Here is a 17,415-nt window from a genome sequence, read left to right as displayed (position 1 = left end):
TAGGTACGATGCCTGTAATTGACACTCCCTTTGCTCGCGTAGGCATCGATATTATTGGTCCTTTATCCCCAACTTCAGATAAAGGCAACCGTTACATCCTCACTATGGTTGACTTCGCCACCAGATACCCAGACGCTGTCGCCCTGCCATCTACCGAGTCGAGAACTGTTGCGGAAGGACTCGTCGAAATGTTTTCCCGAGTGGGCTTACCGCGGGAGATTGTCAGCGACCGCGGATCCTATTTCATGTCAGCTGTGATGAAGGAGTTCAGTCGTCTCCTGTCAATTAAGCAGTTGCCTACCCCACCGTACCACCCCATGGCAAATGGATTAGTGGAACGATTTAACGGCACGCTAAAGCGCGCGCTCGGACGGATGTGCCAAGAGCGACCTAAATGTTGGGACCGCTACCTCGGCCCGCTACTCTTCGCGTACCGAGAAGTGCCGCAGAGCAGCATCGGTTACTCGCCATTTGAACCGTTGTGTGGGCGCTATGTCCGTGGTCCGATGACTGTGCTAAAGGACTTGTGGACAAATCCCCGCTTAGATAACGACACGATATCTTCTTACGAATACATCATGGAACTGCGTCAACGGCTAGAGCGTACGTGCGCCATCGCCATGCAAGAGCTCACGAAAGCGAAACAGCAACAGAAAACGTATTATGACAGGAAAGCCAAGATGCGAGAGCTCAATCCTGGAGACAAAGTACTTGTTCTACTGCCTGGTGAAATGAATAAGTTGATACTTATGTGGAAGGGACCTTTCAACGTTGTAGAAAGGAAAAGTCCGTTGGACTATGTTGTTGACCTTGGGAGCAGAACAACGGTATTTCATATAAATATGTTGAAAAAATATGAAGAGCGACCTAACAGCGAATTGCTTCAGGTAACAGCGACAACGGTGGGTACAGATGGCACAACAGGGCTAGAGCTTGAAGGGACAACGCCGCCTTACCCGTCACTTATCCGAACACAGACATCAAAAGACGTCGTCATTTCGAACCAACTGACTATGGACCAGCGACTCCAAGTTGAAGCTGTCCTTACAACCTACGACGATATATTCTCCGATCTACCTGGAAAGACTGATGTCCTGCAATGTCATTTGGAATTGACTACTACTGCGCCCATACAAGTCCGGCAGTACCCCATGCCATTTGCTGTCAGAAATGCCGTGGAAAAAGAAGTCCAAGACATGCTGAAGCTAGGTATAATAGAAAAATCAAAGTCAGCATATCAGGCACCCATCGTGGTGGTCAAAAAGAAAGACGGCACAGTGCGCCTCTGCATAGACTTTCGAAAACTTAATCAAATTCTAGTTCCCGACTGTGAGCCCATTCCTAGAGCAGAGATGATGTTTGCCAGGCTCACTGGAAGTCATTATTTTTCTAAATTTGACTTCACAAAAGGGTACTGGCAAGTACCCATGGCCCCTGAGTCCAAAGAAGCCACTGCATTTTCATGCGACTCTGGACTATACCAATTTAGGTACATGCCTTTTGGCATTAAGACAGCACCTGCTGTCTTCAACCGATTGATGAGAGAGGTTGTCGGAGACATACCTCACGTCTACTATTACTTCGACGACGTTCTTGTGGCAACAAAAACATGGGAAGAGCATTTAAAGACTTTAAATTCCTTGTTTCACAGAGTGCGCACAGTCAAACTAACCATAAAACCTAACAAAAGTGAAATCGGCTCCCCAACAACATGCTTCTTAGGCCATGTGGTAGGGCAAGGCGTTTTACAGCCCTTGAAAGACACCGCCAACAAGATCAACACTGCCAAACGACCTGGAACGAAGAAGGAGCTCAGGGCCTTTTTAGGACTAACGGGATATTACCGGGACTTTGTTCCGAACTACGCTGAGCTTGCCCATCCACTCACCGACCTTACGAAGAAGGGCTCTCCGAACCGGCTGAATTGGCAGACACCACACGAAGAGGCATTTATGCGATTAAAGGAGCTATTGTCACAGCAGCCTATACTAAAGGCTCCAGACTTGAGCAGACACTTTGTGCTACGCACGGGCGCCTCTTCGAGAAGTCTCGGAGCAGTTCTTTTGCAAGAACACGACGGGCGTTTGCATCCCGTGTCCTACGCTAGCCGGAAGCTTTTGCCACGTGAAGCTGCCTACTCCACAATTGAAAGAGAGTGCCTCGCCATAGTGTGGGCTGTACAAAAATTTCATGTGTACCTTTACGGTAAATCGTTCATCCTTCAGTCCGACCACCAAGCACTGCGATACCTCAATTCGGCGAAGCACGTCAACAGTCGCGTACTACGTTGGAGTTTACTCCTTATGGATTATGACTTTCATGTGGAGTATATTCGTGGATGTGATAACGTTGGTGCAGACTATCTAAGTAGAATAGCTACGGACCCGGACTAATGTCATGAGAGTACTAGATTGAACTGTGTGACTTGTGATACCCCGTAGCGCTACCCTCCTCGACTTCTTGAACTTGGGGGGAAATGTGATAGGAGTTTGGACTATTTGAATGTCGCGGCCGAATGCGCGTGACTGCTGTGCGGCGGCGACGGACGAAGAGGAAGAGAAGGGCCGGTGTCTGGGCGGGGACGGCAGCCATGCGATCTGCCTGAGCTACCTGGGCTGGCCTTCCGAACGAGCTGAGCAGTCATCCACCCAAGGCCAGTGTTCCTGGGTGTGCTGGCAGAACAGGCCGGGCTGTCCTTGGGCTTCAACCGGCCTGCTCCACTGCTGGGCGAGCATCGGACGCCGACATGTTCCGGTGCAGCTAAGCCTTCCGAACGGTCTACCCTGTGGCGGGCAGACGTCCCGACCCAGCTGTCGCGCGAGTGGCTCGTCGTGTGCCGGGCATCCGCCCCGGCCTCCAGCCTGCGCCACTCGCCGCTCCGGATTCATCTTGCGCCTCTTCGTGCCGTGAGTGTGTGATACCAACGCGCTATTGGACGCCTTCCTACATGGACGCTGAGCGTGACTATACTTAAGCCACAGACACTCATGAAGGGAACTGTGTGTGTGTTATCGTGTACGTTATCCTAGTCCCGTCCTCGTGTTATTAAAGCCTCTCTTTGTTCATTGTGTCATCCCTGTGTGTTTGAGGCCTGGGCCCACATCTTCCTATCACAGCAACCATGGCGGGTCCCAGAATGCTTGGGTCCTGAAACTTTTGAAAGTGAGCAGTTTAATTCCATGGCTGTTAATCAGAGGGAGAAAGAAAACTTAGTAGTGTTCATGAAACGAAATCGCATTAATAAGCTTAGAGATATGGCCATGGCTTAAAACTTTCGAAATGATTAATTATAGCTAGCTATCGAATTTGAAGCAGTCTTCCGATAAGAAGAAAAGAAATCAGTGTTTCCAGCTTTGAGCACTGAATTGCAGGCAACTGAAGCGGGTATAAAACTCTGTAAATAGGATGTGTTTAGGAATACCAGATAGGAATGAACATTGAGACTTTCCTTCGCACTTTCTTTGGCTGAGTAATCTAGTTTGAAACCACTCCCATTAGCATGTCGTAACCATGTTGATTTAATACCGGTTAAATACATGACTATCGCAACAAATCTAGATTATTGCTATAAATTACAATGAAGGAACTATAGCATTTTGTAACATTATTAATATAATAATAATATTTATTTCCACAAAACAGGCTAACCGTGAGCGGCGTGCGAGGCTGAGCAGCAAGGTGAAAAGCCCTACGGTAACTGCGCCTGCCATGGGCCTACGTTCCTGCATTATGCACAGAACGTATTGATACGGTCTTCTTGTTATAGGTCCACAGTATACTAACAGTGCGAGACACAGGACAATAAAGTGGACGGCATGCGTACGTGTCTTTTTGAATGCTATGATGACACGTGCAGGTTTCCACACAAGCGACGGTTGCTGCTCAGAAAATTTGGTGTCGCCCTTTGCACCTTCAGAAGTATTCAGAGAGGACTCCTATATATATTCACCGCACACGCACCGCGATGGACGAAACACGCTGGCGCTAAGGTTGAGTTTCGCATTCCATGTTGAGTAATCACACACAGATCATTTGCGTTCAGGGGTCGTCGTGGGCTTTCGGATTGGTGCTTGTTGTTGCGTTTGGTGCAAGAATATGGCTAGGAGCAGGCAACGCGTATGGGCAATCACGAGCAATACAGACACATCGTTTCTCCAGAAGCTGACGCTGGTCATGGCTAGCGCGAGGAACTCGTTGGGCTGACCACGACGACTCCGCTTCAGCCGAATTGCGAATACTGCACGTGCGGTGAGGGCAGCTGTGTGAACATGTCGATAGGTCATCCGGTAGGTTGTTGTAACGCAGGCAGAACGACACAGACACAGAAGGCACGTGAGACAACAGGCAGCGCTGAAAAACTATATATCTGCGAACCGTTGTTGTTTACGTGCGCCGTGTCTCATCGCACTGAACTTGAGAAACTGCCGTTGCGCACTCTAGAACAAATTTATACTTCAAAACCTTTCTTAAATTACCAAAGACGCGTAATATTTGCTGCTAATAAAGACAGATCAATAATATTATAGTGTGCATGTTTTCTTCATTACATTGAAAGATTTATGCGGCGTGTGCCAGGAAACCTGGTAGCAGCAAGCAACCCTACGCGTTGCACGAGTCGAATTGTTCACTTCGCAATCGTATGGAATGGAACCCTCTAAAACTTGCGTTGCGACGCGTGCGTCTGCACTGATTTTCGTCGTTCCAGTAGCAGCTTTTAAAACAGCCTTAAGCCGTGGCCAATTTTAATCTCCCCGCGACTGTACAAGCGTCTGTGAGGTTTCGTTGAAAATGAGCGTGCAAGTTTGCCTTCTGGACGCCTCATGCTTTCTCAGCGCTTATTTTTACTCGCCGGCAACTCGCGAAAGCTCTCTCCTGTTGCGAACGTCCGATCGCCTGTCTTTCGATTGTGGATTGACCGCGTACAGCGGTCGAGGCCCCACAAAAAAAGAAAGCGTATGCGAAATGCGCCGAGCCTCTCCGAAGCTCGGTCTAGCTCTCACTGAGGAGCTGGGATTGTACCTTCTAACTTCTGGCCTTGCATTGGCACCTAGCACTTGAGAAAACTACACCAGCACAAACTTAACGAGGAACGAAATGTAAAGAGGAGGCTAGATACAGCCTCCGATGGTGGTAATGTGCAGACTAAGCCGCTTACTTTGCAATATAAATGATTACGTCTCTTTTCAGTTGAGCCTGGCGTCTGACTTTTATTTTCTGACTCCAGGTAGATACTAACCAAAATTAAAGTTCGAACTACCGTGGTGCTTGAAGTTATATTATGAGGGTGACAAAACATCACTTCGAAACAAGAAAGGCACATATTGCTCTAACCCGCCTGCTGCAAAGAACTTGAAAAAACTATACGTTTCATCGTAATGCCGATTTTACTACAGGAACAGAATGCCAAATGGGAATTTCCTTTTAAAGCGAAGCTTCATTTGCCTCTTCCTTCGACTTTCCCACTGCTGCAGCCGCCGCCTTGCCCGCCGCGTCAGGGTGGCTGAAAGCTCACGGCACGGCTGCGGGAGACCAGATAGGCGACGGCGATTCGGTAGAGCAGGACCACAATGCCCTCTGACGTGCCCTAGGGGACACCACAATGCCTTCTGAAGCTCTTTGGGGGACGCAGCAATGCCCTCTAGACGCCGTAATTAGGCGTGGCCCTCGGAAAAGCATTCAAGGAGTTGCCACGCTTGCCTCCGTGGACACGCGCAACAGCAGCGACAGTCCAGGGAGGAGGTAGGGGTAATGCTAGGGAGGAAGTGGAGAGAGATGAGGCAGGGGTAATGGGTACAGCTTGATCCCGTACGGACGCAGTCAGGAAACGGGTGATTTACTTCACCCCTCTGCGCGCGTTGCAGTTCACCTAACATGACAAGGGCGAAAGAAAATGCGTCGTCAGAAAGCATTGCTCTTTGGGCTCTCGTCAGTAAAGGAATGAGTTAATGAATGCACATCTCTCTGTGTTCTGTGTACGACGTGGACAAACAGAAGTGGTGCCGTCAAGGTAACGTTTAACTTTACATCACGCGTGTCGTATGCTGTCAACGTGACCACCAAATAGCGCCAACGGGCGCAAGCAGCAGAGAAAGCAAAATTATTAATCAGCGCGAAAACAAGGCAAGACAGGGAGGTTGAAGAACACAGGTCGAGCGCTGTCTAATAACTGAAATTCAACAAGATGATCGAACAAGATGTTGTCAGACAGCGCTTGGTCTGTGTTCTTCTAACACTGTGCCTTGCGTTGTTTTCGCGCTGATCAATAAGTATGCATCCTTCCCAACTCGCCTATCTTTCTACCTTACAGCACAGAAAGCTGTGCTTGCATCGATTCCCACAGTGCGCAGGATCTGCACATATTTAAAATATGGATGTCGGTGCAACTAGCGCTGTAATTGTCAGGTAATAATCAAACTGATTATGAACAGAAAAAAGAAATGTTAGTAAAGAGTTATTAATGCCACCAAGTAACAGCGTTTAGAGTCGAATCGCAACGAGCAAATTACCTACGCAACGTTTAACGTTGACCTACAGTTGGCTGTCACGGAGCTGTCTAGTTCCGCCCATAGACCGACATTTGAATTTTCCCTTGCCCCATCTGGTCTGAAGTCCTTCTCGTGCAGTTCTCCGGCGCCATTTCGTTGTGCTGCAGCGTCGTTGTGCCATCGGTAGCCATGGCGCTGCTGTCGCTGGCGGTGGCGCTTGCGCTTGTGCAGAGGTGCCAGCGCCCCCCGACGACGCTACCTGCGGGTCCCCGCGGTGTGCCCTTGCTGGGAAACCTGCTCTCGGTGGGCACCACTTTCCACTTCGGACAGTGTCCTCGCTGGGCGGCACTGTACGGGACTGTGTTCATGTGAGCGCTCTTGTCTCTGTGCATGGTCCGTCAAATGCCAGCCAGCCACGCTGCTGAGCACGAGTCTGACAGCAGTGCAGGAAGGAGGGGTGCACAATTCCTGCAGCCCTAAAGACGCCGATGGAAACTGACCCTTGCAACCTTTAATACTCGAACTCTCTCGAGTGAGGCGAAGTTAGCAGAACTCCTTCAGGAACTATCATACATTGTTCGGGATATCATCGGCCTTAGTGAGATTAGAAGAACTCGTGAGGCTCATACACTCCTCAATAATGGACATGTCCTCTGCTATAGAGGTCTCCTAGATAAGAAGAAATACGGGGTAGGATTCCTAATCCATAAAGACATAGTGGGCAATATTGACGAATTCTACAGCATTATTGAGAGGGTAGCTGTAGTCGTAATTAAACTTAAAAAGAGGTATAGATTAAAGGTAGTACAAGCCCATGTTCCAACCTCCAGTGATGATGATGATGAGGTGGATCAATTTTATGAAGATGTATAATTAGCCATGAGAAAAGCGCAGACTCAATATACTGTAGTAATGGGCGACTTCAATGCAAAAGTAGCGAAAAGGCAGGCTGGTGCACAAGCAATTCGCAACTACGGCGTCGCTTTCAGAAACACTATAGGAGAGATGTTGGTGGAATTCGTGCAAATGAATAAACTACCAATAATGAACACCTTCTTCAGAAAGCGTAGTAACAAAAAGTGGACCTGGTAAAGCCCTAATTGCGAAACAAGAAATGAAATTGACTTAATACTTTCTGCTGATCCCAGCATAGTGCAGTATGTATAAGTGATAGGTAAGGTAAAGTGCAGTGATCATAGGTTAGTGAGGGCTAGGACTAACCTGAAATTGAAGAGAGAAACAGTAAAATTGGTCAAGAAATAATACACCAACCTAGACGCAGTAAGGATAAAAGCGGACGAATTCAGGCTTATACTCGCAAACAAATATGCAGCTTTAGAACAGCGAGATATAGATAACATAGAGGTAATGAACGAGACTGTAACTAGGCGGCTTCAGAAGCAGCAATTGAAGTGGGAGGCTACGCACTAAGGCAATCAGTAGGTAAGCTCTCCCAAGCAACGAAGGACCTAATAAAGAAACGACAAAGATTGAAACAGTCCAACTTAAGAGATCAGATAGAATTTGCGGAACTGTCAAAACTCATTAACAAGGAGAAAATGAAGGATATTTGAAATTATAACGTAAGAAAGACTGAGGAAGCAGTAATAAACGGACGCAGCTTGAAATCAGGGAGAAAGAAACTCGGGATAGGACAAGCCAAGATGTATGTACTGAGGCATAAGCAGGGTAACATCATCAGCAATGTTGAAGATATAGTAAAAACAGCGGAAGAGTTCTATGCTCACCTATACAGTACCCAGAGCAGCCAGGATAACTCCAGTGGAAGTAGTAATGAACGGGTTACAGAGGCTTCTTCTATAACTTGCAAGGAAGTCAGAAGGGCCTTAGAAGACATGAAACGAGGAAAGCCGGCAGAAGAAGATGGAATAACAATCGATTTAATCAAAGACGGAGGAGACATCCGTCTTGAAAAGCTTGCGACCCTTTATACGAAATGTCTGAAGACTTTAAGGGTTCCCAGAGAACTGGAAGAATACCAAAATTATACTAATCCACAAAAAGGTAGACGTTAAAGAATTTAAAAATGATAGGCCCATTAGCTTACTTCCAGTACTGTATAAGATATTCACAAAGATAATCTACAATAAAATAGGGTCAGCCCTTCAGTGAACTAACGGAACAGGCTGGCTTCAGGAAGGGATACTGTACAATGGATCACATCCATGCAATCAATCAGGTAATCAAGAAATCTGCAGAGTTCAATCAGCCTCTCTACATGGCTTTCATAGATTACGAAAGGCATTTGATTCATTAGAAAAACAAGCAGTCATAGAGTCATTACGTAATCAAGGAGTACAGGAAGCTTACGTAAATATCTTAGAAAATATCTACGAAGCTTGCACAGCTACCCTAATTCTGCACAAGAAAAGTAGGAAAATACCTATAAAGGAAGGGGTGAAACAAGGCGACACAATCTCTCCAATGCTATTCACTGCATGCTTGTAAGAAGTATTCAAGCTATTAAATTGGGATGGTTTAGGATTAAGGGTCAACAATGAATATCTCACCAACCTTCGGTTTGCAGATAGAATTGTCCTGTTCATCAACACTGGGGACGAGTTACAACAAATCATTGAGGACCTTAACAGAGAGAGGGCAAGAGTGGGGTTGAAGATTAATATGCAGAAAAACAAAGATATTGATCAACAGCCCGGCAAGGCAACAAGATTTCAGGATCGCCAGTCAGCCTCTAGAGTCGGTGAAGGAATACGCTTACTTAGGTCAATTACTCACAGGGGACCATGATCATGACAAGGAAATTTACAGAAGGATAACATTGGGTTGGAGCGCATACGCCGACATATTGAGATCCTTACTGCAAGCTTACCATTATAACTAAAAGGAAAGGTGTACAAACAGTGCATTCTACCGGTGCTGCAAATGTCAAATACCCCTTTCTCGCCGATTAGTCCTGGGCGTTGTGCATAAAGTTCTAATATGTCGCACTGTACTCTGTGTAACTTTCAAACACAGCGCAGTGTGATATCGAACTGAAGAAGCAGTAAGTCCACCTGTTCAAAGGCGCAACGGTCTGCGTGCCTACAGAGGCTAATGGGGACACCACTCATAATGGCTTTCAGCGACAAGTGAAACGCAATAAGATAGCACAACGGACATCGTGCTAGGTTCTCGCTCTAGCGTAACCTACAGTTGAAAATACACACACACACACGCACATATATATATATATATATATATATATATATGTATATATATATATATATATATATATATATATATATATATATATATATATTCCAAGGGAAGGGAAGGGAAGCGTAGCACGGGGCGGCAGGAAGTTAGGTGGGCGGATGAGATTAAGAAGTTTGCAGAGACGACATGGCCACAATTAGTACATGACCGGGGTAGTTGGACAAGTATACGAGAGGTCTTTGCCCTGCAGTGAACTTAACCAGGCTGACGAGAATGATATATATATATATATATATATATATATATATATATATATATATATATATATATATATATATATATATATATATATATATATATATATATATATACACCAGCAGTTACCCATGGTGTCCGGTCCTCTTCTTTGTCAGTGTTTATTTGCGTTACGGTGGCTTCACAGCTTTTATATATTGGCGCCATGGAGCAGTGCGCATCGCTGTGCGCAACACATGGCAATGATGTAGCATTTTTTAAGACAGGGATGCTGCGGCATTCCCTGCAATGAATGTATACGTGTAGATATTTGAAGAAATCCTTGGTGAAAACCACAATAAAGACAGATGTTTACCGACCAAGTAAAACTCATTAAAAGACAAGATGTTTCGGCTTCCATACTGAAGCCTCGTTCACAATCTCAGATTGTGAACAATTGTTTTTGATTGTGAACAATAATTGTGTTCACAGTCAGATTGTGAACAAGGCTTCCGTATGGAAGCCGAAACGTCTCGTCTTTTAATAAGTTTTACATGGTCGGTGTACGTCTTTGTCATGCCTCATCCCGACCAGATGCGCTTTCGTGGAACTCTCGATTATATATGACAGGATTGCGATCGTCCTGTCTTCTTCAATCTCAGTGTCTTGTCCCCAAGCGCAGTTTAAGTCCACAAAAAAAAACATCGTTAACGATGGTGTTTGCATTTTCTTATTTACAGCTAGTTCAAAGCTCAAGTTAGATGCCTTTCAAAGCCAAAGCTAGGTGTCTGAAAGCTAAACGTGTGTGGTTTGTGTACTCTCAACCAGGGTAAAGCTGGCCGGCATCAAAGTTGTGATTCTAAATGACTGCGAAACTGTCAAGAAATGGGTTACAAGAAAAGAGCTCCTTCATCGCTCCAAGGACTGGGCGCTCACAAGCACCACAGAAGGTATGACGTACTGTTAGCTGGCATTACTTGTTTTGCGAAAAAAGAACACGCCTTGCTTAGGGCGCACTAAGCTGCATTGTAAGCGCCCTTCGAAAAGTAAGTACTAAACTGATTACTTCCAAAGCTTTCGCCTCGATGTCGAGACAGAGCCTAAGCGGCAGCAAGCACGCGATCAGGCAATACTTATGCGCTAAGTTAACATTCGACAGCAGCCTGCATCTGTAATCAAGATAAATGCGCGACGTTTGCAGCGACAGTGGTTCCAGAACGGAAGCTCGGACGACGCTGTTTTGCTGCCACATGTGTTTTCGCTCTGCAGCACGTTTCGTTCGCGAAAACACCTGGCATCCACACTTCGCAGCTTGCGAAGGGAAGAATACGGCTTTATTGGTACAAGAAAATCAGTAATCAGTGAGGAGACTATGACTTCATGAAACAGCGCAAAACTAGCTTTGAAGTGTGCAGAGAAGGGGTAGTGTACCTAATCACCCTCACATTTCGCAAGTGAGTAGGGCAGACAGGTCGCTGTCTAAATTTTTGACTCTGAAGACATTTACTGTTCAATTCCACAGGGTGAATTGAAGAAATGTGTGCTAAAGTGCACGGACTATTTGATCTTGCCGATGAGTGCGGGAGTTGGCGTACGTTGAGGAGGATCTTGAGAACTGAAGGTTATTTACATTGTTTACAGTAATAACACAATGTAATGAACAGTCATAAAGTCATCGACGGCCAGCAGCAAATCGGACTCTGCGGCCCGTGGCAAGAAGAACGAAAAAAACTCTTCTCCCTGTCTCACTTTTAACCCCTTCGGTCTCCCGGGATCACGTCATTTTCAGCCAATCGTTGAGCCAACTCAGGTGTCATCATTTTCCTCCAATGGTAGGCGCCGGTGCAAGTTTCGTCACATTCGGCCGATGAGGACGCCCCAAGGGCTCCATTGTGCGAGGGTTGACTTGCTTGCGGCGTCGCCTCCTCGCCTGGAAGCGCTCAGCTGGAGAAGACGGGTTGTTCTCGAACAAGCCGCAAAACAGCGTTGCTCGGGACGAAGATCAGCCACCTGGAACCGTGCCAGCCTCCCGCTGCACTTTCGGGAAGAGACAACAGCTCGACGTGCGGCGCATGAGGTCGCCAACCTGCCTGACGGGTCGGGTGGCGCGGTAGACGCGACCCAGCGCGCCATAATTGGAATGCGACGGCAATTTGATGTGATCGGAGAACTTGAGTGATGCCAGGGAAAGAATCCGTATCCAACAGGACATATACAACGATGAGCGCGATTTTGTATATAGCTGTCCTTCTTCCGTTATTACTCTCGCGAAGATTTTGACATTTTATTTAAGATGCCTATTGCCTATTGATTTTGTCGTACCAAGAAGGCCGTTTGCCTGACTTTTGCAAAATAAAGAAGGTATCCGTATAGGGTCCGGAATTGCTGCTCTTCTGAGCCATATTTTAGGCGGGTTGCGCTTATAAATGCATTGCATAGAGCATGGATGGTATTGTTATTAGAATATTCAGGTCCATTGAGCTGTGATAGCAAATGCTAACCGCCTTTTTTTAACCAATGTTTGATGCAATTAATGTTTTCGCAGAATGCCGTAAAGGCATCAGGTATGAGATTCCCCACGTAAAAAAAACTGCACGTCCTGGATTTGATTCGTAGCAAGGTTTGTTGCAGCGCAACACAAGACGAGGACAAAAGAAGGCGTAAAACGATGACACGGCGCGGTGTTTTATACTTTCTTTGAAGTCTGTTTTATTTTTGAAGATGCATGTTTTATTAGAATGTGAAGATATCTTCACATTCTAATAAAACATGCTCCATCGTTTCCTTAGCTTTACCGCAGCAAGCACATGCTTTTTCGTCCTTCTTATATCTCGCTTTATAAGTGCGTGTTCTAAGGCATCCTCATCTCGCTTCGAGAAGCAATGTGCTTCCCTTTGAGTTGTCATAAATTGTTTCTTTCCTGATTTTGTTTTTTCCTCTCAAGTAGTTACTCATGGCAGGTTTCTTTTCTATTGCCGTCACTCATGAGATTATCTCAGCGTCTCTGACTTTTCGCTTTACGTTGCTGCGTTGCTCGCCATCCTTCTCCCCCTCGCGTGCTCTCACTCGCGCCCACAACATACGACGTGCGGGGCGCGATAGGGGGACTTTATGCGAAACATCACAGGGACAGCAAAATTCGCCTTTAGTTTCCATATAAATGCGATCTGAATTAAAGCGCTTTACAACTATGCAGTGTGCTGGAAGTCATGGCAGTTGCCACATGCGATCACCTCTTCAAGCCACAGCGTTTGTCTTGCAGCATTCCACCGTTCAGGAAGTCCTTTAAACCAGATGCATGTTGCATATTAGACAGTGTTCTTCTGTGTTGGTTTGTAACCATAACTTGGTGATTTGTAACCATGGCTTGATCCTTTTCAGGCTTATCGGCGCTCAACGGCAAAGCTTGGAAGGAGAACCGGCGGGTGTGCATGCAGGCGATGGCTGAGCTGGGATTCGGCAAGGATGTAATGTGGATCAGAGTCCAGGCAAGAAGTATTTCTTCATCAACACGCAGTGAGCCAACCACTGACGCTGCAAAATCCAAGAACAGTAGATGCGATTAAGTGTTTCGTAGATTGGTCGGGAGCTTGATTTTATTCTGTCGAAATTATCAAGGTTCAATTGCGTTCTCACAGAATAGTGACAAATGGGCTACTTAGTTTTAATTAAGGCGTATATTGCTGCTTAGACACTATCATCAAGAAAAATATCACTTCGCAGTACTTGCTATGTTTGAGAAGGGGTCATCAGAGTTCGTACTAAAGTTAACGTTTTCAGAGAGAAAGAGATAACTGAGACGCGAAAGGCTGAATTGAGCTTGTCCGAAATATAAACATCCAGTTTGCTAGCCTGCACCGGGGAAGGGTAAGCGGAGACGAACAGATAAAAAATAAAACTACAGAGAGAGAGAGAGAGAGAAAGGACACAGGCACACAGATACCTAACGGTCTTCACACCAGAAAGCGACGAAGGCGCTACTGAAATTTCTACGGTCAAATGACCTAGTTGAACGACTCGGGCACTCTTTGAGAGAGTTTCCTTATGGCCCATAGGGACCGAAGTCTATATGCGGCCCCGTCCATTGGAGACCATATACGTTAAAACTAAGATTCCTCATATATGTCTTGAACCCTTGAACCGGGATGCGTTCTGAATCAAAAATGCATGTGAAGTGAGAAATATTAAACACACTCGGATAGCTTATTAGTTATAGGTTAGGTTTTATGCTCCACAAATCAAAAATATAAATAAGATGCAGCAGGATTGGTCACTGCCAAAAATAGCCTCACCTACAGCTTCATTGAAGCAATTTGCGAACTAGCACGAGAGCGCCCGACGCACGGGGCCGTTCCGTGACGTACAGGGCCGATGTTCGACTTCGTTACCATGTCGTTGCAAGGGGAGACAGCTCTTAAGCGTTGCATGCAGAAGCAGCGATTGACAGCGGCACCCACCGAATCGGCCTAAGACGCGCTTTCGCAGGACGAAGTCCAGCACCTGGTCGAGACGCTCGCCAAGTACGACGGGAAGCCGGTGCCCTCTCGGCGCCTGCTGGCGGCTAGCGTGTGCAACTGCGTGGCTCTGTACTTGTTCGGCCACCGTTACGACCTGGACGACCCGCGGCGTCACTCTATGGACCGACAGGTGGAAGCCTTCTTCCGCGCCGGGGCTTCGACGCCCGTCGAGTTTCTGCCCGCGTGGCTGAGGCGATTGGCCAGGCTGCTCCTGCCGGACTGTCGGAGCGCCTTTGTGGAACGCTTCGCCCAGCAAGTCACTGAGTTTTCCAGGTGCGCACTTTCCACCATTGATACTACAGAGCGAACACATGAACAGACAAAGCGAACACACGAGCGAACCGCAGCCGTGGCCTAGCTGCACAGCGCCCGCCTCGGCTGCGAGAGCTTCTCGGTTCGATCACCACCACCGCCAGTCACCCACTGATTTAAATGGGCACAAGTACACTTCGGCCTGGCATTCGGCTATCCTCAGGGGTGATACGCTTGGGAAAGAAGCCTGCACCCTAAATTCCCGTGGAAACTCTCGTAAGCACAAAAAAGACGCAGTTTCGCCCGAAAGGCGAAGCGTCGATTGCGATAACAAATTAGTGGAGACCTTTACGAAGTAAGGATAGTAGTTTTATCGGCACTGTAAGCATGTACACATAGGCATACTAACAAAATTAACAAGCAGTGTGTCAGCGTCGACGGCCAAGCAGCGCCGAGGGCCAAATGCTTGGAGTGTCCATATAATTGCTATCGCAATAAAAACGGCGCGCTTTGATTTATACTAGAATAAGCTTCTTTGTCAGTCTCCAAGTCTCTGCCCCATATGTCACCACTGGTAAAATGCACTGATTGTACACCTTCCTTTTCAATGATAATGGTAAGCTTCCAGTCAGGAGTTGGCAATGTTCTCGTGTGAACTTGCTTCTCATGATCAGGGTTCCCTGTGATTAATCGACCTAGGTAAACGTACTCCTTCAGAGACCCTAGAGGCCGAATGGTGACCCTGAACTCTTGTTCCTTTGTCCGGCTATTTATCATTATCTTTGTATTCTTCATGTTAATCTTCAACCCCACTCTTACACTCTCTCTGTTAAGGTCCTCGATCATTTGTTGTAAATCGTCTGCATTGTTGCTGAATAGAACAATGTCATCGGCAAACCGAAGGTTGCTGAGATATTCGCCGTCGATCTTTGCTCCTAAGCCTTTCCAGTGTAATAGCTTGAATACTTCCAAGTACGCAGTGAGTAGCATTGGAGAGGTTGTGTCTCCCTGCCTGCCTCCTTTCTTTATAAGTATGTTCCTGCTTTTCCTGTGTAGAATTAAGGTAGCTGTAGAACCTCTGTAGATATATTCCAAGGCATTTACGTAAGCGTTCTGTACGCTTTGATTACGCAAAGCCGCTATGACTGTTGGTATCGGTGCAGAATCAAATGCCTTTTCTTAATCTATGAAATCCATATAGAGAGGCTTATTATACTCTGCGCATTTCTCCATAGCCTGATTAGTGACATGGATGTGATCCATTGTATGGTATCCCTTCCTGAAGCCAGCCTGTTCCCCTTGGTTGTCTAAAGTTCAGTGTTACCCTTATTTTACTGCGGATTATTTTGGTAAATAGTTCATATGATACTGAGAGTAAGCTAATGCGCCTAAATTTTTCAATTCTTTAACGTCTCCCTTTTTGTGGATTAGTATAATGTTTGCATTCTCCGTGTTTTCCTTCAGTCGATAGACACTTCGTATGAACAGCAGTCAGTTTTCCACGCATTAGGTCTCCTACATCTTTGATTAAATCGACTGTTATTCCATCTTCTCTTGTCGCTCGTCCTCGTTTCATACCTTGCAAGGCCCTTCTGACCTCATCGCTAGTTATAGGAGGAGTTTCTGTATCATGTCCATTACTATTTTTAATGGAGGTATCCTGACTCCTCTTGGTACTGTACAGGTCAGTATAGAATTATTCCACTGCTTTTACTATATCTTCGCGATTGCTGATGATGTTACCCTGCTTATCTTTCAGTGCATACATCTTGGTTTGTCCTATGCCAAGTTTCTTTCTCACTTATTTCAGGCTGTGTCCATTTTTTACGGCTTCTTCAGTCTTTCTCACGTTATACTTTCGAATATCACTTAATTTCGCCTTGTTGATCAGTTTTCACCGTTCCGCGAATTCTATCTTATCTCTTGAGTTGGACACTTTCATTTTTGTCGTTTCTTTAATAGGTCCTTGTTATTTGGGAGAGCTGGTGCCTTGCCTCGCACTTCAGTTGCTGCCACTGAAGCCAACCTGGTTACGTTTCATTCATTAGCTCTATGTCATCATCAGCTCCCTGTTCTAAGGCTGCATATTTGTTTGCAAGTACCAGCCTGAATTTGTCTGCTTTTACCCTTACTGCCTCTAGGTTGACCTGTTTCTTCTTGACTAAGTTTACTCTTTCTCTTTTCAAATTGAGGTGAACCATAGCCCTTACTAACCTATGATCACTGCACTTTACCCTACCTATCACTTCTACATCCTGCACTATGCTGGCATAAGCAGAAAGTATGAAGTCAATTTCATTTCTTGTTTCACCATTAGGGCTTTTCGAGGTCCACTTTCTGTTGCTACGCTTCCTGAAAAGGTGTTGATTATTCGAAGCTTATGCCTTTCTGCGAATTGTACCAGCATTTCTCCTCTAGCATTCCTAGAATCGACGCAGTAGTTGCCAAGTGCTTGTTCACCAGCCTGCTTTTTCCCCACTTTTGCATTGAAGTCGCCCATTACTACAGTATACTGAGTTTGCACTTTTCTCATCGCTAATTCAACATCTTCATAAAACTGATCTACTTCATCATCATCATGACTGGATGTTGGAATGTAGGCTCTAAAATTCACTACCATTAATCTATACCTCTTATTAAGTTTGATTACGACTACAGATACCCTTTCATTAACGCTGTAGAATTCGTCAATGTTGCCCGCTATCTCCCTATGGATTAGGAATCCAACCCCGTATTCCTTCGTATCTAGG

The 17,415-nt window shown here is 46.0% G+C and overlaps 1 protein-coding gene across 1 annotated transcript in view; it reads left to right on the top strand.

Moving 5' to 3' along the window:
• The first annotated feature begins 6,674 nt into the window (after positions 1-6,674).
• Positions 6,675-17,415, top strand: part of LOC142577691 (vitamin D 25-hydroxylase-like) — a 98,474-nt gene continuing 87,733 nt past the window's right edge. Inside the window, exons 1-4 of the mRNA XM_075687151.1 lie at positions 6,675-6,853; positions 10,725-10,846; positions 13,278-13,384; positions 14,382-14,686. Of these exons, the coding sequence (XP_075543266.1) occupies positions 6,675-6,853; positions 10,725-10,846; positions 13,278-13,384; positions 14,382-14,686 (713 nt within the window). The remainder of the gene's footprint in view (positions 6,854-10,724; positions 10,847-13,277; positions 13,385-14,381; positions 14,687-17,415) is intronic.

This window comes from Dermacentor variabilis, chromosome 4 (assembly GCF_050947875.1).
Source record: "Dermacentor variabilis isolate Ectoservices chromosome 4, ASM5094787v1, whole genome shotgun sequence".
NCBI lineage: Eukaryota > Metazoa > Arthropoda > Arachnida > Ixodida > Ixodidae > Dermacentor > Dermacentor variabilis.
The sequence above is the reverse complement of the archived record's forward strand: the minus strand, read 5'-3'. Positions and strand labels throughout refer to the sequence as shown.